Here is a 26,113-nt window from a genome sequence, read left to right on the forward strand (position 1 = left end):
CCTTCCAATGACCTCACCTAAACACTGCTAAAAGCCAGGAGGGAAGTGACAAGTTTGCAGTTAAAGCTCAGGGATGAATTTCTGAAGTTAATGAAAGGATTTCACCCCTGGGTTTTAATCCTGTCTTCTTTTTAACCTTTTAGCTTCAGTTTCCTCAGCGGTAGAACAGAGCAAGTACACTCACATACAAGTCAACAGCACAATTTTGTTGAGTACAGTTCAGTCAGGAGCTTGCTGTGCTGTCAAAGCACAGAGATAAAGAAGGTGTGCTCTGACAAGGGAAGGTGAATATTGTCTTCTTTAAAAAGTGTGAGGTAACCACGCTCTTCCCACAGCTCTGCCTGGGGAAGCAGCATTGCTCTGCAGAGCTTAATGAGGTAGGTGAATGCAGGTTGGAGGGTTGCAGTGATCCTGCCTGAGAGGTGCAGACTCTTGGCACAGGGTGAGGTGATGGTTGGGTGTGGAGCAGCTCCATCTCCTGCTCCCAGGCTGGGGGTAGTCCAGCTGCTGCTCCTGGGAGAGCACCCACAGCAGACCCAGCAGCTCTGAGGGTGGCAGAAGAGTCCACTGGGTGCAGATGGGCACTGCACCTGGGCAGTGGGTGTGGGACTGATCCATCGTTTCATTAATACCTCAAGTAGTACATAAATGGCATGAGCTGCATTGTGCCCTAAGATTGCTATTGCTGAGGCCTTAGTGATGAAAGAGAGGAGGAAATGGCTGAGAGCATGGTGTGCCAGATATGCTAATCACTGCTATAAACACTTTAAAATTCACAAATCTGATGAACAGTGTAATCACAGGCAAAGTGTTGCTCTTAAGAAAGCTAAATTAACAGTGAAAGAAATCTTAAAGGTGACCAGCAAAGGAAATGAAATCATAACTCAGTTCTACACACAGCTTCTTCCTGATCTGTACAAAAATCTGGGAAAAAATGATGGTGATTCATCATCTCACTTGTTCCTTACATTAAAAATGCACATTTTGACCAGTATAGAAAAGATGGGGGATGCATGAAGTTCTGACATCACAAAAGAGAAAGGAGAGAAGTTGACAATTTTGGAGGAAAAGTCCTGATTAGTCATATAGTGAAACAGTATTGGGGCTTGTTGGTACTTACTAACACTCTCATGCAGTTGGAGATGAACAACCTGACTCAAGACAGTACAGCTCATCTTGTTTAAGACGTCTGTGCTTATGGTCATTGAGATGATAAGCATGATCTCTGAGAAACGCAGAGGTTCCTTTATCAAAATGCAGTGGAAATCAACTATTACAAGGTGATAAAATAGCACAAGGGGAAAACAATGAACTGTCCATCAAATTATCATGTAGGATAAAAAAGGAGCATTTCCTATCTCATGAAAGGCTTCTACTGACTGTAAAGACTGCTCCAGAGGCAGTTAAGACCTATGTTTTCTCAAATGCAGTATTTAATTTCAGTGGAAAGAAGCAAAAAGAAAAAAGCAAAAGAAGAAATTCTAGATTTTGAAATATCATCTCTGTATTTTTTGTACTAAACCTACTGTTTTGATTGAATTTTAAAAGTACCATAAGAAGAACTCAGAGCTTGGCCCACATCCAGACATTAATGTTTAGTCTTCCAAATCCATTTTTAAAATCCGGTAATAACCCACTTTCATTTCTCAGATTTGTTGCTTCTGGTTCCATATTTAGAATATGGAAAGAATTGATAAAATCAAGGAAATGCCAATCTTCAAGCATGCTTGGCTTTTAATTTAGCACTCAAACTGAGGAATCTACCTAATTTGCAGAATGATGACTAATTCCAAAAGCAACTGAACAGCTCAAAGAGTAGGTTTGAGTTTGGTGATATAGCTGTAGATTTTCTTTCCACCTGGGAAATAACTATAATATTTTTAAAGACCTACCTATCTAAATCTGTAAAAAAATCTGGGCTGTTGTAAAATACCTTTTGAGCAATTTCAAAGAATTTCATAAACTCATTTTTTATGTTGATACATGTTTCTCTAATGAAACTAAGACTTCTCTTTGTGCTGCCAGGATTTGAGAAAACCAATTCAATCTGCGACACAAGCCCTTGATCCTGCAAATATTTAAGCTGGTTAGGAATGTTACTAATTTCAACAGTCTCATTAAGCACTTTGTAGCATGTTTACAATGTGTTTCAAACATGGTTATACCACAGCTTTAGGACTTTTTCATGTACTGGTGATTCATGACATGAGCCCTTAATGCATTTCAAAAACAGAACTGTCTCATTACCATATTACAGCCAGAAACCATGATAAGGACTGGTATCCCTCAAGTGATGGTAAATGTCACTCTCCCACTGAAATTCTACTCCTGTAGCTCACATTCTGCAGCTTCCTGATCTGAAAGACTGAGATTCACTGAAGGATCTACCTTCAAAAACAAACAAACAAAAAACCAAACCAAAAATCAAACAGAAATGAGACCATGAACTTCCTTCCCGCCCCCCCCACCCCAATTAAAACTGGAGGGATTATGTGAATAATTAAAGTTTAATTAAAAATCTCCTTTGAGCTTACAGTGAGTGGAACCAAAACTGTGAATCTGCAGCACATAAACATACTGCTGAGAAGAGGGAGGACAGCTCAAAGGCTCCTGTACTTACTCCTGAGGAAACCAGTAGCAACTCTGTAGAAACCAGTGAGCTATGTTTTGGTGGGAGAGAGTTAAGAATCTGGCCAGTTGGATAAAGTTGCTTCCTGCCACTTCACTACCAGTCTTTGGAAATAAAAGCTATCTCTGCCCACAGCATTGTCTTGACTCTCTCAGCTCAATTTTTATAGGCACTGGAACAGGATCAGGGAAAGGATCCTGAGTTGAAAGCAGTTGAAAAAGTTTGCTTTGAAGGGAAGTCTGTAATTGTTAAATAATCACAAAACTTAGGGGTAGGTATTGAATACTGAAGGTCATTTGAAGTGTTGATTTTTCCTATATTTTGTCTTGGAGACCTTGAACCTGAAACATCACCATACTTTTACACAACTTTTATGCACTACTGATTTATATCACACCACACAGATGATTAGATACTTCCAGCAATATTCATTTGCCCAACAGTTTTTTGCACAATGTTATGCTTATATTTCTAGAAACATTCCCAATGAAGACCCTGCGTTCTGAGGATATCTAAAGAGAAGAAGTTTGGAGATCCACCATGGACCGCAAGGCTGAGGAGAAGAGAAAGCAGCGCCACAGCTTGGCTTTACTGGAGCAAGTAAAGAGAATGAAAGAATCCACAGAGATAATCGATGTCGTGCTGGTTGCAGAAGGGGAGAAATTCCCCTGCCATAAGGTGGTGCTGGCTGCCTTCAGTGCCTATTTCAAAGCCATGTTCACGTGTGGCTTGGCCGAGTGCTCGCAGAGGGAGGTGGTGCTGTACGATGTGTCTGCCGAGAGCGTGGCTGTGCTCCTGCACTACATGTACAGCGCCGAGCTGCCCCTCACCAACCACAACGTGCAGACTGTCGCCCTCGCCGCCTACTTCATGCAGATGGAAGAGGTTTGTGACATGTGCCAGAAGTACATGATGGACCACATGGATGCCTCCAACTGTGTGGGCATCTACTACTTTGCAAACCACATTGGGGCGGAAGATTTGTGTGACCAAGCGAGGAAATACTTGTATCAGCATTTTGCTGAGGTGAGCTTGCAGGAAGAAATACTTGAGATTGAATTCCAGCAGCTGATGACTCTCATCAAATCGGATGATCTGAATATTTCCAGGGAGGAGAGCATTCTGGACCTTGTTATTAGATGGGTCAAGCACAGCAGAAAGTCACGTTCAGAACACCTCGTTGAGCTCCTCAAGCAAGTGAGACTGGTGCTTGTCAGCCCCTCTTTTCTCGTGGAAGCCCGGAAAAGGAACACAATGATTCTGTGCAATTCAGAATGCAATGACATGTTTGAGGAAGCACTGAAAACCATTAAACTGTCCAACCAGCCTTCCCTCAGCCTGCGATACGGCATGGAGACGACAGATCTGCTGCTCTGCATCGGCAACAATTCCCTTGGCATTAGGTCCAGGCACGGCAGCTATGCGGATGCCAGCTTTTGTTACGCTCCTGCGACACGGAAGACTTACTTCATTTCCTCCCCGAAGTATGGAGAGGGCTTAGGGTGTGTTTGCACTGGTGTTGTCACTGAGAAAAATGATATCATTGTGGCAGGCGAGGCAAGCGCCGTCAAAATGTCTAGACAAAGGACCAGGAACATTGAAATTTATAGGTGTGTACCCTCTGTCAGAAAATCCCTAATTATTTAAAAATTTTAGCTCTAAATCATGTCTCTGGGGACAAAAAAAGAAAAAGGATCATTCAACAAGTGTTCTCTATTTGATTTTTTTTTTTAGAGATTTGGAATATTTTAATCAATTTGTCACAACTTATTTTCACAGCACTGAGTTGTATACATACAACCAAATCTTGATGTCTTTTCTCCTGAAAGAATGCCACTGTTGTGGCATCTCTGTGTAAACGAGCTTGGTTAGATCAATGCATGTGGATTTTATATTCTCCTTACTCAAATCTCAGCATTTTCGTTGGATATTTCTTTTCTAGGTCATTAGCAGGGGGAAATGAGCCAAGTGAAGGATCCAATGAGCCCAGTAAGACAGAGAAAACATACTTCTCTGTTGATGTTTACGATAGTGCTTCATAGATTAAAGATAATGATTGATAGTTCTAAAACCTTATTCTGTTTTTACTCATATCTTTTTCAGATGCACACATTTTAAAGAAAACCAGACATTTCCTTGATTAAAGATAAAATTTTTAAATGGTGACAGCATTTTCATATACAAATGCCTAAATTTGAGGAAATAAATCCATACTGAGGCAGCTGAAGTGGCCTTCTTTCCAGCAGTGTTGAGTTCTCACTGCTCAGACTAATTTCAGCAGAAATAGTGATTGAGCAGCACATGCAGAAATAAGGGACTTCTCACCTTAATTAGGGTCAAATATCTTTGAAAGAACACTTAGGATTCTTCCTACTGAAAATGCTTGATCTTGCAAACATTGGGCTCAACTTTTTATTTTCCCTGTGAAGGAGAGAGCTCCTCTTGTCATTGTATTGAGTGAACACTGAGGATTAAATGGGGTAACATTTCCAAACAGGCTGATGGGACCTCAGTGAACCAGGGCATTTACAACTCTGGATTTTCCTACAGATACCACCAGCGAGGAAACCATTTCTGGCACAGCCTGTGCACCACTCAGCTCCGTGAGCTCTACGCCTTGGGCACTGCCCACAACGACCTCTATGTCATAGGAGGGCAAATGAAAGTGAAAAATCAATATCTGGTCACAAACTCTGTGGAGAAGTATTCCATGGACCAAGGCAGCTGGAGGAGCACAGCACCCCTGCCAGTGCCACTGGCCTGCCACGCAGTGGTGACAGTGAAGGACAAGCTGTACGTGCTGGGTGGATGGACACCACAGGTTGAGAATTGTGCCCATTACTTCGTTTGTTTTGTGCACTAACGAGCAGCTTTGTGTAGTTTTACAGTGCTTCCTGCATGGGAAAAGTACATCAGTGATAACAGAGGAAAAAATTGCTCACAGTCCTCTGATTGAACACATTTTGTAGGAAATCCAAACAGGGTGAAGGAGAATAATATCTGTCTATGCCATCCTCACTGTAAATACCAACTTCAGGAAGGGCAGTTTTTATTCACAGAGATGTGCACAGTGGGCAAGAGTTTGAAATACATCTCCTTTGTCATTATAGGTTCCAGACTTTCTATTCCTTATTTACCATCCTCTCAGTTTTTCTAGATATCATAAATAATGTTATTTAATCATACAAGGACCCTTAACTGTGCCCTGTCTTCAAAAAGCATGTACACAGGTACACTTCAGGGACAAATTTATATATGACATTTAAAGTTCACCTCAATTTCTCAGGAAGCTTCCTTGGTTAACTAAAGTTAATTTATTTGATTTTCATTACATTACATTTTAAATGAAAAGTCAAAGCATTCTCTGGGAAACAGAGTCCTTTAACCAATCCATTTATTTGTTTCTGTTGCATTGCTTGGCCATGTAAAGTTTTTACAGGGATTTTCAGCAGGGCCACAGCAACTATGTTCAGTAGTACAGAGATTATACAGAGCTATGCTACAAGGAAGATGGATGTCAGGGGCAGTGCTTGCTCTCTCCAGTTGATCCCAGTGCAAAAGATCTTTTTTAAAAGTCTAGCCCATTTGTATTTATTGCTTGGTGAATTTTAAATTTGAGTGCTCAGGAAAAAGCCCCACATTCACTTGACAATGAAGTGGAGCATCTGTAATCCTCGTTGCAATATGTTCAGACTGTCATCACAACTCATCTGTTTCTGTCCTCTTGAAATAAATTACTGTTCAAAGTATTTAAAAGTGAGATGCATTCAGCTAACAAGACTTCCACCTCTTTGGATATTTTGAGTGCAGGAGTCCCCAAGGAGACAACAGAAAGATCAGAGTGTATTTCTGATACAGAAACAACTGTGCAGGGGTGTCTCATATTTAAAGAACTAAAATACCAAAACACTTAATGTAGAAACAATCTGTCTGTAAAAAAAACTTGAACTGAAAGGTATGTCATATAATAAAGATAGATGTTGAAGTCAGACAACCAGCTTTGTTAAGCTTTTTTCCAGAACAGATTGTGAGAGGGAAAAGTGGCTTAGAAGCACACATCAGGACTGTTGAGCCAAGAACCATTTAAAAAAAAAAAAAAAAAAAAAGAACCACCTAAAGTGGATTCCTCCTCACCAGTACTATCACTAACAATGCACAGGAGTCTGAGTTTATATATAAATAGGTTCAAGAAGAGCAGATTAACAGCAATTGATCAAACCCCACAGCTTTGTAAGATTATGGTGTACCTGAACAGACCAGAATAAATTAGCTAAAGTTCTCAAAAAAGTGCTCTAAGACCAGCACTGCAGAGTGCTGAATTCTTCTGGTACCATCTATCTTCCCGTCAGATGCAGTGATTGTAAGTGTGGGGCTACCACAGCTGCACTGGGAAAGCAAATGAGCTGGCCAAGGCAGGGGCTGTCCCTGTGCTGAGCAGCACTGAATGTTCTGTCAATCCTGAACAAACACTAACGACAGCATTGACAGAGTGCCCTAAATGCACGTGTCCATTACAGGACAGAGATAAATACATGTTCCCTTCCCACTCAGGCTTTGTAATTGAAACAAGACAAGACAAAGTCAAGCCAGGACATAAAATGACAGCTTAGGAGGGCAAGGACTCGCTCACAGCAGCGCTGCTCTGCTCAGCACTGCTCTGGCCTCTGATGCCAGCACAGTTAAAACCCAAAGTGACTGCAGCCTGGGTTACTGGGGGTTATTAAAATAGAAGAAAGTCTGTGGTGAGGCTGAGAGGAAGGTTTCAGACCCCTGAGACATGGAGAAGAGCTGCTGGAAGTTATGTTTTCTGTACATAGACAGCACAGGGTGCACTCCAAAGAGAACATTACCACAAAAATGAGGCTGGATGTGAATTTACAGCATGTCAAGTGGTGCCTTCTCCTAAGTACATGTTTAGACTGTGCTGAAAATACATAGCTTTCAAATACCCCTCTTTCAGTGAATAAATTAGTGTTTCACACTTACCATGAGAAAGAACATGCCCCGGGCACTTACAGGGAATAACCAAGGGGCTATATATTTACTTTCTAGTTTGCCTCCTACTATCTTGTTCATGACATTAGTTGGAAAGGTCTTTTGGAACAGAAAAATAACAAGAAAAACAAGGACACATATAACACCATCACAAGCAAGCAAAGTAGCTCTCTCTTTCTCACTCTCTCTATGTGAAATCTTTCATCCCAAAATATTTCAGGATCCTCCCTCCACATCTCACTGCTTATATTCAAGGGTGTCATACCCAGAAAACAGCATCTGAGATCCCTGCATTGTATAAGACAGGTGGAGAAGGGGGAAGAAGATTAGGGAGAACAAGAGGAGTAGGAGTGAGTATAAAAAGAGTGTTATGGCAGCAAAGTTATAGCGAGGGGGTTAGGAGACTATTATGAAAACTATTGAAGTTACAGTTGTTGATCAACATTACTGCTGTTAGGCTGACTAAATAAACATGCAAATGCTTATTAGAATAAATTATATATATATTTATGTAGGCCTGAGAAAGGCTAGCAAAGTACCTCACTGAGACTCACGGTACGGTCTGAGTAATAGTAGGAAGAGATTTCAATATTTAGCATGAAAAGAAATAACAGTAGACTGGTTTTTCCTCACTATTATTAGGACTGTACAGCAGCCTTGTGGAAGGGGGCATGCTCTCCCAGAGCTGGGAACCTTAACCCTAACCCTAACCCTGAATGTATTGTTGGTACCCAAATCCTTGGCTTTATTGCTGCAGGATATAGATGCCCACTCCTTCCTTTGCCTCCCACAGCAGCCTCCCAGCCAGCATCCATGGGTGCCGTTAAACCCTGGGGACTACAATCCCCTGCAGCTATAATTGATGTGTTTATGCTATTTATCTGCTGAGCTGTCTGCTGTGATTAATTGCCTGCAGGCATGTGTGGAGGGCTCCAAATGTTGTATTATTATATGGCTGTCATATTTCATACAGATGGATCTGCCCGACGAGGAGCCGGATCGATTAAGTAACAGAACGTTTCGGTACGACCCGGGCCAAGACAAATGGATGGAAAGAGCTCCAATGAAGTTCTCCAAGTACCGCTTCAGCACAGCCGTAGTCAACGGGGAGATTTATGTCTTGGGTAAGAGGAAACAGATTTTTAATAGATAGCACCATGACTTTTTCTTCTTTCCAACAATTTGCCTTTGTGAAGTGAAATATCTCACCCTTTGTTACGTACCATTGGACAAAGCATCTCAAACTAAATGGAGAGCATTTTTCTAAAGTTATTTGTTCCCCACAGTATGTCTTGCTTCTGTAATTTATGTAGATGAAATTATGTGAATGTTTAGTGTTGCACTGGATTAGTGAATGTTGCACTGGATTAGTGCAACAAAGATACTACACTTTTAAAGACATTTTTCTATGGGGTATCACTGTGTGCTACAAATAATACTGAATATTAAAAGGTGAATAGAGAAGCCTTGCAAGCACCATTTCACAGGTGAGCAGTGAAATGCTAAGGAACATATGCAACATCAGGAAGGAATGGCATAGGGATAAAGAAAATTTCAATCTCCCAAAACCAACATCATGGGTCTCTCCTGATAAAACTCGTGAATTTTTCTCTTCCACCCACCTCAACACAGTGCATTAAAAAAAAATTCTAAATATTTCCTTTTTTCAATTTTTGATTGAATCCTTTCCGTTTTTTTGTTTCAAAACAATACTTTGACCAAAAGTTTTACCATTTGTGCAAGTGAGTTCAACAATCTGCTACCTACCCCAAAATCTTTTGCCCCAAAATCTTACTGTAGCTAGATATATGACTGGAAAGTTCTTGAAGAAGCAAGAAAAAAGTTCATACAGTCAATTAATCTACACGTGGGCTGTGAGTTGTTCATGCCTTCTGTGCTCCCCTGGTCACATGGGCAGCTTTAGGCATGAAAAACCAGCAATTGCATCAGGACCCCAGGACATTTCAATCTCTTCTGCTTCAAACTACTCCTGCTTACAAGCTTATCAAAGTGAACACAAAAATACAGCCTTATCAACTTAATACACCTCCTGTATCAGAGTGTTCTGGCTTTGTGTGGGTTGTTACATACCAGGGATAAAGCAGAGTTTGCTCCTGGCATATAATACAGAAAGTGCTTTGCAGGAGGTGTATGCAGAAAAGGTGTCTTTGAAGCAGAAGAGGAAAGTGGCTTTAATGCCGCATTTGTCTTCTTTTAGAGAAACTTCTTTCTCTCAAGTGGCTTGAGAGGCCCATAGGCACAACCACGAGGAAGGGTGAAAGAAGCCCATATGGAAAAGAGAGTTTTGCAATCAGAAAGTCATGTCATTATTGTCAAAGGTTAGTGATACAGAATGTCAGTGTACTGTTAAATAATGAGAGTGCTGGCTGCCCAGGTTCAAAGGTGCTTTGAAAATGTGGAGACTTCATGCTTTGCAAAAGGTTAAATATATATAATTATTTATGCTGACACTGATGCTCTAATAGGGCAGCAGAAGCAGCTGGAATAGCTGGGAAGAGAACAGCAGCATTCATGCGTTTCAGTAAGAAGTGCTCTGAGATCAAGACCTCGAGGGCTGTGATGACACAGGGAGTCAGGGAGCAAGAAAAAAAGGAGCTGCCTTGGGATGCATGTGATAAAACAAATTGACAGTCTTCTCCACGGCAAGCCTGACACTGGCACAAGGAAAAGGAGTGGCTAATGGGGAAAACTGCATTCATTTTCTTCCCTCAAAATCTCACAAAGCAAGAAGCATATCTGAGCGATTACAGTGATGAAATGTACAGACTGAACACAAAACACAGCCTTAAATCTGAAAAGTGCCTGTTTAAATGGCATTGAGGAAAATTCATGGTCTCACAGACCTTCAGAAGCATTTTGCTAACATAAAAAAATAAAAAGCTTTGGTTTTGTATGTGTAGCTGCCAGTGCTGCAATATTCAGGGAGCTGAACACTAACTTGATTCTTTCTTACATGCTGGCCAATACCAATAATTCTGTGTTTGAGAGAAAATCTTTGCTAACAATTCGATCTGCACATGGGTGGTAACAGGCTTTTGCTCTGCCTGCAGCACTTTGCTGGTTCACACACTTCCATGGCAGTCTTCATTTGAGCCTATTCCTAAGGAAACCAATGCTCTTAATGCTGAGATTAACAGTTTGCTGCACTGGACTCTTCGCTCTTGCCTAAGTCTAAACATCCATAAAGGCAGTGTTTGTTCTTAGTTTAGACAGTGTAAATCTGGGGTAATTTCACTGTAATGGACAAACTTGCTTGTGGTTTGTACCAAGGGTAACTAAGCTCACACACTGCCCCAGGAGCAGACTTTTGAGAAAGAGTGGGCTATTTTTACCATTTCATTTCTGAGCCTGCCTCCCTTGTGATGCTCTGCCCACTCAAGGTGGTACTGCAGCCAGTGCAGACACAGATGAGTTACCCTCAGGTAGCAGGAATATCAGTTGCAGAGAAGACATTTTGACCTAGGTCTGGGCTGCTTTCACAAATTCCTCACTGCCAGTTTTCACAAACCTTGTAAGAACTGTAACATCTATAAATCTGCAAAATTTAGTTGATACTGGCCAACAGGCACAAAAGATATGGAAGGCAGAGGAAACAATGTAAATGCAGATACAGATCACACATATAGTCAGAGGAATTACATATCTTGTTTTCTTTGACAATCAAATATTACAAATTTCTTTTTAATTGGAAGACAAGCCTGACACTGAGCTAAAAATTATTTGTCAACAACCTCTGCCTTTGAATATGCCACTTTAAATCCACTTATAAGAGTATGGGTGGAAATGGAGATTTGTCTGTTCAAATTAAGAAGCCAGCATGGTTGGTAAATGTTAACCATCACAGTCTGAAAACTCTGTGGAGAGATTAAAGGATTTTTTCAAGACATCTCAAAGTGATGAAGCAATTTCCAAAGGAACTCTGGTTGGAAACAGTGATGCAGACGTGATACTGGCATCTCACTCTGCAGATACCACACATGGCCTCATCTCCAGCTGTAAACTCACACTCGCCAGCTGTAATGAAACCTCACAGAGAAAAGCTATATTGCATGGTTGATCCATGGTGACAGCTCTTGTTACCTTGAGAGTTCTCAGGCTGCTGGGCTGGGAGGTGGGTGCAGTTCCCCTTTGGACACAATTGGGATGGTAACCCCAGCCAGGGGAATGGGCAAGAAGTAAGGTTGTCAGCTCTTTCCAGCAAGATCTCTGTCTTTCTATACAACTTACACAGGTGTCAGCACATTGAGGGACTCTAGAGCATAAATGAAAAATCACTGCAGAGAAGGTTGATCCTCTCTTATGTCTGTGATGTATAAATGCAATTTCTATCATAAATATGAAGCAGAAAGAATCGATGGAATACTAGCTTTGAATAAGGTGCAGTAGCAGACTCTTTGATAGACAAGTCTAATTTTTGTTCTCTTCCATGTAGGTGTAAATCTGTAGTAAGTAGTCTGCTGATGGCAGCTGTGTTGTGTCAGGCTCATTTAATTCTCACCCAGATCAGAATCTGATGCTTAGCCTTTGAAGTGTTAATTTCTGAAAAGTCCGATTGGCACAGCACAGAGCATGTAGTCACTGTCCAAAAACCCTTCCCAGCTTAATTGCCAGCTCCAGCATGTAAAAACCCTAATGACTTAAACAGAATTATTCTAGAGTCACACTGATGGAAGGAAAATGAGAGATAGATCAGAGTTTTTGGTCTGAGTAATAGCATTGTTCAAGAACCTGTACCATGTGTCTTAATCAGCAGTCCTGCAACATAATTGTCTGTTTGTTGTATAATGTTCCTAGAGAATCTCATGCTATTTATACACCATACATAATCCTCATAAGTAAATGAACAGAATTTCCTAAGGCTTAAAATCCTTTCTCCTATTCATCTCTTTTCATTGGTCTCAGCTCTTTCTCTCCATATTTTCCCAGGAACATAACTATATTCGTTGGAAAGCCCAAGAAAGAGCAGTATTGTGTTCTTAATGACAGAAGCAATTGAGACACTTTTGGAAGAAAACCAGATGGGAGGGCTCTATTTAAGGTCATGCATTTTAATCTCTCACTTAAAAAAATATCCTTTCCAGCTACTTTTCTGAAAACTTATCACAGCCAACATACAAATTAGGAAAATTTATCCAAATGAATTGATTTGAATGCCATATTCATTATTTATGTTAACACATACTCAGTAGAACTACTGTCTCTGAAATACAGGTCACTGGTAAAAAAAAGTTGTATCACCATGACAGCTTGAACCATGTGTTGCTGTTACGCCGTATAATTCCTGCTTCATAAATAATAACGTATTGCAAGACTTAAATGAGAAATCCTATTAGGGAAGATTTAGAAACCAAAGAATTTTTGTTTATCCTCCTCAGACTGGCATCCTACCTCTTACAACTTGGGGTTTTTTTCCCCCAGGTTCTTGCTGAAAGCTTCTTTTAAAAGTTTTAAACAGTTAAATGAGGTTCAATTAAATAGTGAATGTCTTGATCATAAAATACATATTTGAATATGTACTTTGGGGTCTCTCTGGAAAAGAAAGTGTGTGTAGGAGGAGCGGGAAGGAGACATTTTAGCTTTCATGCTTGAGTATTAACTGTGCATTTGAATAACATTTCCTTTTAAAATAAACATGCCTATTTATAAATATGCTTTGGACTTCTGACAAGTAGCAGCTTATGGGTCTGACTGTGAGCTTTTATACCTGTGCAACAGCCTCCAAAGTGCCCATGTGCAGGGAGGAACAAAAATAGGCAAAAAAAATTGGTCAGATAGATGGGATTGGAACTGCTTTCTATACACTTAAGAATTATCAAAGCAAATGAGAAAAAAGCATTTTATGAGAGAAGAAGGAGCTGAATCTAAGCAGTGACCATGCTTAGGAAGACAATAATCTGTTTTTGCAGCCGTGCTTCTAATCAGTCTTTTGCCCTCATGTCTTCTACAAGCTCCATTACCTCATCTGCTGTGCTCTGGGCTAGTAAAGGATGACAGCACTCCTCGGTTTCATCTTTGGAAGTGCCTGCCAGGGCTGGTTTATGGCTCCTAATTTCTCTGAGAAACCAGCTATGCAGCCCTGCTTAGCGGAGAGTGAGAGAGATGTAACTGCTGAGACTCAGCTTGAGTGCTCATAATGAAGGGAAACGTTACATAAGAGATTAGCACTATTAAATCTATTGTGCATTCCAGAGATCAGTTTAATAATGAATTACTTTACGGGAGACAAAGCTTGGATCTCACTTGCTTGTTGAAGAGTTACTTTTTTTTTTTTACCCATTTCCCAGGTTCCTTTGATAAAAATTCAAAGAGGAACTAGTAAGAGCACACACTGCTTGGTGTTGTGATCTGAGGACTCAGTTATAGGATAAAGAATAACACTGTCAGTACCCTGAGGGCACGAATAGGTCTTGATCATCCTGAGCAGCATCACCTGGGGCCTCCACCCACCCCTTCTGCCCATAGGTCTAGAAGCATCATTTAAACACAGGCCTGAAGAGTTAGGTCTTTTCTTGCCTTTGCTTGACTGGTGGCTGCTGGTAGGACCTCCTGCAATTGCCTGTCTCTGGTTCTGTGGAGATGTGTTCTCATGGTGAGTTCATTACCTGCCTCAACTTCCCTTTTGGAAGCAGCTCTGCTCTTGTTGTTCCCTGATACACTGCCCTGTCTGAGAGACTGTAGTGCATGTCTGATTGCAGATTCTGTTGGTGGGAGAACCAAATTACGTGGTGTGAAATCTGGTAGTCAGTCTCAGTGGAGCACAGTCCTATCTGGACCCCTAGCTACCTTCTAGGTGTTACTTTGTTCAACCATGCTGTCTACACAATGAGCAATCCAGCCCTGGATCTGTGTGGTTTTCCTGTAGGAAAATAAATTGTCCCTGTTGGAATTGGCTGGCTGGCAAGTTTAATTCCATAAGAGCTTGCTGTGGTTGCAACTTAGAAGTGCAATTGCTCTGTGCCAGTGTCTACATTGTCTCAGTGACATGGAGGAAGTCAGTGGGTGCTGGAATGTTCCCTATTTCTTGTAACTCAGCTGCATGTCAGGCTCACTCCTATAGAAATATTCGGAGATATCTGAAGCAGTTATTGGCTTTGCACCTGCTGAACTAATGATTACCAGTGACTCTTTACCACTCCACCATTGTTTATAGACCTTTCCCCCCCAAGTGCTGGGAGGCCTTGCTGCTCTTAGGGCTAGTGGGGCTTGAATTGCATTTGGCCCTCTCAAATGAGCATGGGGTAAAGGAGAGGCAGCTGACTCCAGCCAAGCTGGGTGCTTTGCCTTCAGCCAGCTATAGCTATGAGCAGTGCATGGGGAGAGCACAGCACAGAGCTGTGCCTCACTGAAATGCTGAAGGTGTGCTAATCACATCACCTACCCTGCCTTGTCTTCTTGCATCAAAACCTTGTCTTCTTTACCCTGACTTCTTAATAAAGATTGTGTATTTTTTAATATATTTATTTTACTAATGGAGCTTCATGTTAAATTTAAAGTCCATTAGAACCACTGCTTAGAGTGCCCTTGAAAGTATGTTTGATTGCAGACTCATCCAAATGTGGATGGAAAGCTCTCAAGCATTAATGGGTTGGAGGACATAAAAGTGGTTTCACTGGATTTTTTTTTTTTTTTTTTTAGTCTTTCAGTGGCATCTGAAATGTCTCGTAGGGAAAGTGCATATTGTAAAAAGCCTAAAGTGTTGAAAGGGTGTATTTGTAAGGGATGGGGAAGGGAAGACCGAGTTCTGGGATGTTCATGTGATCAATGTGATAATGACAGAAATGATCAAAACTCCCACTGAGAAATCCACCTTCCCTGCACAAAGGATGTGTATTTGGGCTTTAGGCAGAGAACTGAATCAGGTGGGGTTGAATTCCCCTGCTCTATTCATGAGTGTGGCTTAGTGAAGGACCCTCCCTATACCATAGGCATTGCTGCCCTTGGCAGAGCTGATGGGACTCCCGGGAGGCTGTGGCCACAGCAGGTGTGTTTTACTGACCCCATCTATGGTTCAGGGTGTCTTAAGGCACAATCAGTCACAAGAACATCATGCACTTTGGTGGATCACTTGGCACAAGAGTCTCCCTCAAAGGACCTAATCCCCTATGCCCTCTTCTGCACTCTGCTTTAGCTCCCTAAATATCACCCCCATTTTATTGAGAGGCTCCTTAGCAGCAGAGAATGAGCTCAGTTTTCCATGCTGCCCTACCCAGACAACCTGAGATAAAGGCAATCTTTGTGGTCTTAACTGTAGTTCCCTATGTTTCCACTTGCATTCCTAATGGTTTCATAAATCTGAATGAAGAAGCCAATGGGACAGGATGGTCTGGATTCTTGACTGATGGAGCAGAAAGTGCCCAGAGCTGTCTGACACAGCAAGGGGTTTTTTTCTGCCAATTTGAAGTCGTGCCTGGTATATACATTGTAGATGATGAATAGCCTGGATAATGTGAGATTCCCCCACTTGGTTGTAGATGTGAATTGATTTAAATTTGAGACTTTTTTCTGTTGTTGATTTTTGTATTCAGTTCTTTGGAAAGAGTCCTGAGACATCCATTTCCACAGAGGAAAAAATATATTTTCTCTCAGGAGTAATTCTCAACTACTTCATCTGGGAACACAGCACAGCAGTGCTCAGAGTCTGATATCCTCAGTGCCTTTGTTAGCAACATTTCAATATTAACATTACTTTAAGAGAGGAGGTTGAAGTTCATGATTTCTTGTTTTCCAGAGTGCTCTTCTTCTAAGCTTGAAAATTAAATTTTACTCCTCTCTGATTTTTCCTTCTTCACTTCTATTTGCTGGGAACTTCGTTTTGCCCTTGTAAATTGAATATGAAATTGGATTTAGCTGAAATAGCTGTGCAGGGTTTAAGTAAAATGGAAGTATTTTGTACCTTCGGGACTATCTCTGATAATGACAGGATTAAAGGAGGTTAAGTATAAGTTGCTTAAACCACCCAATGAAGGTTTCATAAATGCTTGAAAACATGTAGTAATTGAAATTTTTGAAAAGATGCTACAATAGGACCAGGAAAACTCCTTTTCTAATAACTATACAGGAAAAATGTTTGGTGGTGGACCCCCTGGACTGGCAGCTGAATGTTTTCATTGACAGGTAATGATTGTGAGGTTTTTTCACAAAAAGTCACAGACTGTGCTGTGTCAGTTTTGTACCTAATTATTTGTATTCTTTCTGAAGTTACCTTGCCTCACAGTTACTTGATTTAGAAAATGACAATAAAAACACAGTAAGAAATAAACAGCTATTATGCTTCTGGAAAAGTTCAGGGCCATTTTATTCACCTCCCCCTCTGTTTGAAATATTGAGGTAATCAGCAAAATTATTGGGTTTTGACATGCTGCATGCATTCCCTAACTGGTACCATTTATTCCTCTGATTGAACAAGGACCTCTTTCATTTTTCAGATGAAGATTTTCTTTTGGCTGAGCACATATTCTTCAGTGGAGTACAGTAACACCTGGGCTAATTTTAAAAAACCTGGCTTGATAACCAGCAGCTATCTCTCTTTGGCACCACAAAGCTGTATTTTGAAAGGGCCAATTTAGTCTGTGAGGAGTTTTAACATTATTGGTTCCCAGTTAAAACTGCCTTGATAATGTCTCTGCATTACACTGCACTCTGTGGACTGTACATAAACTGGTGGCAAATTATCTTGCATGCTGTACCCTGTGAATCTGCCAAAGGAAGCTGTTCAATCAGAAAGTGTGTGAGATAAGTAATCAATTAAATAGCCTTATGAGTTAAAAATCTGATTAGCTCTTAAGAACTTTTCTTTATAAAATTAGGGGTAATGTCCTGTCCTAACAGTGGCACCTATTTAATAAGGCATTAAGGAGTAATGGAAAAGACTGCATAGGAGAGGATAATGCTTCTGGCATAAGGAACAATACAATAAGTAAATTTCTGAATTCTGAAATACCCCATGGAATAGCTCAGTCAGACTCCATCGTGAGAAAGGCTCAGCAGGGTGATGCTCCCCTTTTTGGCATGGAAATTATTAGCAAAATTCCATGACCACAGTTAATCCCTACCTCAGCACTCTTAGGTGAATCAAGCCTCAGAGGAGGAGCCCATCAGAGCAAATTCTGCTTTAGTTGAGGGTGTTAATGTCAATTACCTACTGAACACATTTGGATGCCAGCCTGGTTTAAGCACACACTAAGGGGTACCTAATACAAATTATTAAGACTTTGATGGTAGGTATTGAGGCAAGTTAAGATGTTGTGCTGGAAAAGGAGCTGAAAACCAAACTCAGGGAAGGTTTTCAAATTCAAATATTGAACAAAATCAAATACTGTTTACTTCAGCCAGAGGAAAACTTCCTGCTGATAATGGACGCTGAATTTTATTCTAAATTTGCTGATGCAGGTTTAACTGACTTTATCTTTGTCTGACTCTAAAATACAGATCAGGAATTCAGTGCTAGTAAATTTGGAATATTTTGGTCCCCATTTATAGGTAGCTGCCTCTTGCAAACACTTTGAGAATGCACAAAATATTTAAAAAATTATACTGTCTGTTTTAAGCGGTAGATGGAGGATCATAGGCAAGTAAAACTTGGAGCACTAGGTGCTCATTTCTCTGACAGACCATCCTAATAGCACTAGAGGCAACATATTTTAGAAACAGCTGAACCAGCCTTGCACAGGTTGCACTTGCAGTCCTTTCCCTTCGCATATGCAAGGCATAATTACATACTTACAACACATTTTGGGTTTGCACAACTGAGCAGCCCCACACATGTATCTGGAATGCCAGCCTTCATGTGGAAATGGCTTTCCTTTTGCAGTCATTTTATGTTTAAAAGTGGTCACAAACAGGCACATGCACAAAAGAACGCCATCAATGCTCATTACAGGGTATTGTGTCCATTGGCACAGAAGATGGAAAACCTGCACAGGGACATCAGCATATTAATTCCCAAGAACCAAAGGCTGTGAATTCAAAATCTGGATTTGATCACTGGAAAGGATTTGGAAAGGCAGTGTTTGCAAAGTGCTATCAGGGCACACCATTTCCAGTGTGCATGAGGATCTCAGGTATATCTGCAGCCTGTCCCAGTGAAAGAAAACTGGGATCTGTTTCAATCCTGCACGCTGACTTCAAGCACCCTAATTAACCATTTTACAGTAGGGCTTGTTGCTAATAACTCAGCTGGCACTCCTGTGTGTTGGATGGGTTTTTTCCTGGGAGTTGATTTGCCTTAAGAAATAGGTGTAATATACCTTAAGAGATAGGGGTAATATTTTTCTTTTATTGAAGAAAACTAACCAACGAATGCAAATGATTGTTGCTGAACATGTGTGAGGGTCAAATCCACCAACAGTATTTGAAAAATAGGTTTTGATCCATTGCAATTTGTCCAGCAAATAGAACAATTATGACAATTTCTATCATATGGGAAGAAAACAAAAACAAATACCTTTGTGTTTTGAAGACATTCTGCTTGTCCTTCCTTTGATACGAGACTTCAGAAAGGCTCTTGCTTTGGTGTCTGTAGATAAAGTGTGGTAGCTTCTGCTTTGAGTTCTCTCTCAAACTTCTGAAGCTGCAAAGAGGAAAGAGTGGGAGATGAGAACATGTAAACAGAAAATGCAGCCAGCAATGTATTTTTCAGCAGAACGTGGGACTGTTCCATTTGACCTACGTATCTTTTGCAGGAGGAATTGGGTGCCTTGGTTATGACAGAGGACAGACACGGAAATGTCTTGATGCAGTGGAGATTTATAACCCTGATGGAGACTTTTGGAGGGATGGACCCCCTATGCCTTCTCCCCTCCTCTCCTTACGAACAAACTCTACCAGCGCAGGCTCGGTGGAAGGGAAGCTGTACCTCTGTGGAGGATTTCATGGAGCAGGTACTAAAATGGGTCTGACATTCCCTGTGTAGTTAAAATGGGTTTCACTGGACACAGACTGACCTGATAAGTGATCAGCTTATCAGGTGGCACTGGCATGCCCTGGAACCACAGAGCTGATTCTGCACCTTGGACTGCCAGCTTCTAATGTCAATATGAATTGTAGTCTGTTTGATCTTTGCTTTTTTACCTTAACAAAACATGAAAACTTAAGGATGTTTCTGATCTGCGCTAAACATGTCCAAATCTAAAACCTCCGCAGAATTATTCTGGGTTTACGTTCAGAGTGACAGAAATCAGGAGCTTAGAGTTTTATGGACCTTAGAGAACTTGGGCATATTTGTTGAAGATTAAGGTCCTTTCCATCAGTCCTTAGCCATGTTATCTCACTCTGCTTATTTACTTACATGCTTTTTGTAATCAGTGTTGAAAAAGCTTGTGTACTTAATGCGTCCCCTGGGTAGAGAATTGAGATACAAAGAGACTAAAGTTCCAGATCTGGTCATTTTAAATAATCCTAGCCCCATGGATACTCTTCCTCATTTAAGTCTTCTTCCTTCCAACTTTGCTGTGCTCTATCTAGATCTCCAGTGCACAGAACCATTTTTTTCCCCTTATAAATGCAAAGGATTGCAAAACAAGCACACTTAAACTATTCTGCTACATACAGCTGCTACTCCAAATTCCTTTCTAGGAGAAAGTAATAGCACAGATAGCAATAGCAGTTATCCACTGCTAATAAATGTCATGTCAGGCTCACTGTTGACCAGGAATGGTCACATGGTATCCCTGGGAGATATGTCATTTGCATTACACTTTTACCTGTATAACAACCTCTAAACTTAAAGCTTCTGTTATTTTAGAATGAAGGTTTTTATCAGCTACTTCATAGCTCGCCTTCTGCCTTCATTTGCTACTGTTTGAGGAAGCTGCCTTCTGAAAACCATTGTTTGGCAGCTCTCTAGCAGGCATGATCTTTTGTTGTCTCTGATGGAAGTTCTGTGACCTCAGAGCAATTATGGTTATGACAAATCTGTGTTTCCATAGCAAACCTTGTGCCATCCTGGTCGTCTTTTTCTCAACAATATTATGAAGGAGCCTAAAGTTAGTGGGTAAAAATTTCAAAAGGCTAATCATGGGAAGTGGTTGAGTCACCATCCCTGGAGGGATATAAAAGACATGTAGATGTGGAACTCGGGTACATGGTTTAGTGGTGGGCTTGGCAGTGCTGGGTTAATGATTGGACTGGATGATCTGAAAGGTCTTTTCCACCCTAAAAAATTTGATGACTCTATGATCATTAGCACTGACAAATGAAGCAATTTTGTTCAAGATGACTAACAGATTAATATGAGATTTTCTGACTAGGGTAACTTCAGTGCCATAAAAACACTTTCTGTACAATACCACCACATTCTGTCACTGAGTCATGCATAAAAAGTGGTTGTTCTGGGAGAGGTTCAAAGTCCTCCTGTGGATTTCAAGAAGGCCATCTTTTGTATGTTTGTGTAATGCCAGCTCAATGGAGTCCTGATTCCTCACTCTACTACTGCAATCTATATAATTATGTATAGAACTCCTCTGCACTAATAGTGTTATTTAGATTGGAAAACAAGAAGTCGAAGTTAGAAAATGCCAGTTTTGCAGTTACCTGTGCAACCCGAATGCAGACCCCCTACATGTGCACTCTCTATACCAGTAAAGAAGTAGTGTGTGATCATGTTGTTAGACATTGCTATGGTGTCTATTAACAAGGGAGCCAAAATAAGAGTCTCGCTGTCAAATCAAGTGTAACCACATAATTTAGGAGTTGAGAGGAACCTGTGCCTTGAAGGCAGGCTTCTTAATGTGACTTTCAAGTCACTGTAGGAAAAGGGCTTTCTAAATGGTCACAACAATAACAGCTCCTAGCTACCATCATCAAGACCAGGATGGGTGGAGGCCATAAACTGATCCTGAAGAGGTCACCTAGCTGGCCTCTCTCCTGGCCACACGTTCTCTACAAGCTGGCAAGGGCTCCTGCCTGATGTACTGTTGAAGATGGAATTTTTCCCATTCTGTTGCTAGGAACCAAAGACCAGGTACCTAAGAGACAAAAGACTAGCTGGGGTGTGATGTGGTGAGGGAGCACCTGGCTGTTTGGCCTTCACTTGTTCGTTGGGCATTGGCAGAGGAACAGGGCAGCTGCTGTCTCCCTTTCACTGTGACCATGGGAGCCCCAGCTCTGCACTGCCTTCTCTTCCCTGCTGGGTGAGCTTTTGTTTGGGAAAAGCAGGGGATCCCAGCCCTTTTCCCCCCTGCCCCACTGGAGTGCCAGCCTCCTCTGGCCGGCAGCTGCTGTGGAGGAGCCTGGCTGTCGTCACCCTGTGCCCCTGCCTGCCGGAATGCACTGCGCCTTCTGCTCAGTTGTGGAGTTTCTGCCACAATTGTGGAGTTTCTGCCACCTTTTGCTCGCTGGCTTGGCTAGCCCTGCCGCTCCAGTTTGCTGTTTCTGGGCTCCCTGCACCCTGTCCTGTCCAGCCCGGCCGCCATTACCCCGTGAGGGAGGAAACTGACCTCATGCCACAGCGCCCCCTGCAGCTGTGCGGAGTCATCGCACCTGCCCAACAGCGCCCCCGCTGGCTGTGACCGTAACTGCACCCTGGCAGCCCAGGAAAGCTGCCACTGGGTTTTCTGGTTTTGTTTGTTGTCACTACTGTTGTTGCTTGTTTGCCTTGTTAGAGATACTAGTAAAGAACTCTTACTCATTTTCCCATCTCTTTGCCTGAAAGCCCTTGATTTCAAAGTTATAATAATTTAGAGGGAAGGGGGTCATATTCTCTATTCTAAGGGAGGTTCCCACCTTCCTTAGCAGACAACCTGTCTTTCAAAGCAAGACATGTACTCTTTGGGGATGAAGGGTGGAGGGGGAGAGGGTTATTGGTGTCGCCTGGGAGCTTGGAGAGGGCGACTTGACTCTGCACTTTCACAATTACAGCGGCTCAGCAGCTTCAAGGTACAGAACAGCATGTGCTGCTGCTGCTTTAGTAACAGAGAGGGTTATTTTAGAATGTTTGTTTGGTTTTAGTCTTTTGGGCTTCTTGGCATGGCACTTTGGTTTTTGTGAGGGATGCGGCTGAAAGAGGATATTCCAATTTTACAAAACATTGTAATTTAGTTTCATCCAAGTGGAGTTCTTGGAACAAGCTGGAGGCACAGCTGTAGTCTTTGGGTTTTCTGCCTGCTGAACGCCAAAGGGCTGCTGTGAACATTCAAGAAATAAGCACTTCAGACAAATAAAAAAAGAAAAGCCAAAATTACTGCTGCAATGGAAAGTCTTAGCCTATGGGGCTGAAACAAATCTCTTCTATGGTATAGATCTGTCCCAAACTCCTTAACCTTCATTTGCTTTTGCAGTTGCTTAAACCCACTCTTGATCCAGCGGAAAGTTGACCTAGTAAAGACATTGTTGCATGTTAAATTTTTTACTGGTATGTGTCATGCTCTTTATGCCTTCCTGCATGCCTATAGACCTAAATGGATCACTAGAGCCCAGAGATGCTGTAGCCAAAGCTAAAATGCAGCTGTCAACTGCTTAAAGGGCCCTAAATTTGGCTGAAAGTATGAGTACTGCTCAGCTACCATCTTTTCTGAGTCCCATATGACAACTGAAGTTTTGTGATGGCAAGATTCCCATTCCATATATCTTGCCTGTCACAAGTCCTTGTCTGCCTGAAGGGAGGACAAGTGGTGCAGTTTTAACATCATCCCCAGGAGCAGAGGAAGAAAAACTGCAGCTACTGCAGAGGGAAGTCAGCTAGGTCAGCTGATAGTAGCAATAGGAGTCCTTCTAAAACATGGTTGAACTCCAAAGTGTGTTCAAGCTTCCTCTGAACTCCGAGGAATATTTTTCAATATTGAGTTATGTTGGTAAAGCTTGTAAGTCTTCCCCTGCAGAGGCTTCCTCAAGTTAGAAGCTTGTTCAAAGCCTGGCCATGGAAGAGGAAAGGGGGTTAATTCAGCTGAAGCTTAGACACTTCTCTGCAGTGCCTACACTAAGACCTTGGTAACCCCAGGCTCCCTGCAGCAGATGGAGAACCACAGGCACTTCAGAAGGAGATTCAGATCCTCGGTGCTTTATATCTGCTCTGAAAGAAATTCAGTACCCTGAGGAGCTCTCCTGTCTCTTAAAGCTTCATGTTTTGATCAGGACGTGAGGGACTCTAACTTGGCTTACCTAGGGCAAATACATCAGGAACTTGGTAGCTATGATTTGATGGTACAAACATCTGAGAGACTTCTGTATTGTATCACTAACTGATGAATGTTGTATGTTCTTACAGGAATAAGTACCCCAAAAACCCACTTCTTGTTTTGAATCTGTTGCCTCCTTAGTAAGACTTGCAAAACTTCACCTGTTGGCCAGTAGTTTATACAAATTAGCTCATTTTTTTACTAAAACTATTATAGTAAACAGGAGCCATTAATCTGCTTGTCTCAGCTCCAGCTCATGAAGCCTTGTGTCATGAGTGTTGTCATTTTCCAGCAATGTTGTACCATTCATCAAGATAAGCAGGCATGTTTTAGAAGGTTGGTGGCTTTTTTTTTTTTATTAGTTTATGTTCTGCACAGAGTGAAAACATTACCCCTAGTATGAATACTCAGTAGGGCTCAGTGTGGAATAGCCAGCCAGATTTCTGCTAAAATACTGCCACGTTTCCTGCTGTAACTGTGGATTTGAAACCAGCCTTTGCAGCCTGACTGTACAGTATTCCTGTTGAATGTTTTATTTCCTTTGCATTGAACTAAAACCTGTCACCTGCACAGGCTGACAGCTACTGACATTAGCTGGTGCCCAGCAGAGGCAGCCTCATTAACATGGCTCCCTGATGGAAGGCAAAGCAGCTCTTCAGGTATGCAGGATTACACCATTATAAAATGCCTGTCAGATCACGTTTCCCTTCTTTCTGACTGTTTCTGAGCATTATAAACATCTTTTTCTGGTGAAAGTAATGAAAGCGAGGGGGTGTGCCTGTTTGCTGGGACCACGTCATCTGCTGTCACTGTCACTTGTAGCCTGAGTCTGGGGATTGTGGCTTTAGTTTCAGGCTATAGATGTTGGTCCAGCTGCCTATTTCATAGATGTGAACTAAGAAACTGAAATCCAGAGTGGATTTTTTTTTTTTTTTTTTAAACTTGAGGCATCCCGGCTGTATCAACAGTCATGTGGCCAGCAGGACCAGGGCAGTGATTGTCCCCCTGTACTGGGCACTGGTGAGGCCACAGCTCAAATCCTGGGTACAGTTTTGGGCCCCTCATGACAAGACATACATTGAGGGGCTGGAGTGTGTCCAGAGAAGGGCAATGGAGCTGGGGAAGGGGCTGGAGCACAGGTCTGATGAGGAGCAGCTGAGGGAGCTGGGGGTGTTTAGCCTGGAGAAAAGGAGGCTTAGGGGGAACCTTAGGGCTCTGCAACACCTGAAAGGAGATTGTAGCCAGGGGGGTCAGTTTCTTCTCCCAGGGAACAAGTAAGAGGAAACAGCCTCAAGTTGTGCCTGGGAAAGTTTAGATTGGATTTTAAGGAAAATTTCTTCACCAAAATCACTGTCAAGCACTGGAAGGGGCTGCCCAGGTCAGTGGTGGAATCACCATCCCTGTAGGTATGTAAAAGCTGTGTAGTTGTGGCACAGAGGGATATGGGTTAGTGGTAGCTTGGCAGTGTTGGGTTAATGGCTGGACTTGGTGATCTTAGAGGGACTTCTCCAACCTGAATGGTCCTGTGGTATTAATTAAAATGCCATCTTTACTGTCACCTATATGACATCAGCTGATGTGCAAAGTACAGGTGCAACCACCTCAATGTAAATTACAAAATGTTTAACAGATCTGCTCTGAGCAGCACATGTCCCCTTAGAGGTCTTATAATTTCATCATGTGGCTTGTAATGTAATGTGGCTTGGTGTGGAGCTCTTTCTCTGAACTGGCAGTTTTGCCATCTCTCTCCTATGTACCTTAGAGCAGAGGAGGTGAATGTACTGCTTCCCCACCATGTATGTTGAAAATTTCTGTAATGTGTTTAGCCTTGTGTGGGACCAGAACTGCTCAACCCAGTTTTGTTATTTATTTACTGTATCAAGTAGAAATTAATTTTTCACTTAAATAGTGTCACAGCCAGAGGAAGAGGAAAGAGAAGAAATATCTATGAACTGGACATGCAAGAATCTAAATTATTTAGTGCTTGTAACTGTTACACAGGATAGGTGACAGTGATTCAGAGTCCAACTACCTGTGTTAATCCTGATCCTTAAAAAAAAACCCCACAATTTACCATGGATTAATTTTCTAGCCTATTCTTCCTCATTTACATAAACTGCAATCCATGCATTGGAATAGAAGTAACTCTGCTTGCTGCAGTGCAGAACTGTATAGTAATTACTGTATTCCAGCTAAGCTAATGAGTTTTTATCTCCACATTGTCCATTCCTAACAGTGGACTAGCTTAATAGTTATTTATTTTGACTAATCTCCCATAAAAGTTGTTCCCCTTAGTCTCCTCCATTATGTGATTTAGATGGAGAATCACTGTAGTGCTTGTTTTTTATTATAGTGG

The 26,113-nt window shown here is 41.7% G+C and overlaps 2 protein-coding genes across 5 annotated transcripts in view; one reads left to right on the forward strand and one right to left on the reverse strand.

Annotated features, from left to right (window-relative positions):
- The window catches only part of MGLL (monoglyceride lipase), a 100,891-nt gene extending 78,899 nt beyond the window's left edge, over positions 1-21,992 (reverse strand). The window contains exons 1-2 of one of the 3 annotated variants that reach the window (XM_085072602.1): positions 21,969-21,992; positions 19,089-19,214 (exon numbers count right to left, since the gene is read on the reverse strand). In XM_085072602.1, the coding sequence (XP_084928728.1) occupies positions 19,089-19,107 (19 nt within the window). In that variant the 5' untranslated portion in view covers positions 19,108-19,214; positions 21,969-21,992. Of the gene's footprint in view, positions 1-19,088; positions 19,215-19,313; positions 19,455-19,499; positions 19,638-21,968 lie in introns of those variants that run through there. The other 2 variants (XM_085072601.1, XM_085072600.1) reach the window with 2 other exon arrangements.
- Positions 1-26,113, forward strand: part of KBTBD12 (kelch repeat and BTB domain containing 12) — a 38,541-nt gene that overhangs the window by 4,844 nt on the left and 7,584 nt on the right. Inside the window, exons 2-5 of one of the 2 annotated variants that reach the window (XM_085072596.1) lie at positions 3,105-4,239; positions 5,180-5,450; positions 8,598-8,748; positions 19,327-19,524. In XM_085072596.1, the coding sequence (XP_084928722.1) occupies positions 3,170-4,239; positions 5,180-5,450; positions 8,598-8,748; positions 19,327-19,524 (1,690 nt within the window). In that variant the 5' untranslated portion in view covers positions 3,105-3,169. The remainder of the gene's footprint in view (positions 1-3,104; positions 4,240-5,179; positions 5,451-8,597; positions 8,749-19,326; positions 19,525-26,113) is intronic. The other variant, XM_085072597.1, reaches the window with a different exon arrangement.

The sequence above is a fragment of the Lichenostomus cassidix genome, chromosome 12 (assembly GCF_008360975.1).
Source record: "Lichenostomus cassidix isolate B80296 chromosome 12, HeHo_3.0, whole genome shotgun sequence".
In the NCBI taxonomy this organism is placed as follows: Eukaryota; Metazoa; Chordata; class Aves; order Passeriformes; family Meliphagidae; genus Lichenostomus; species Lichenostomus cassidix.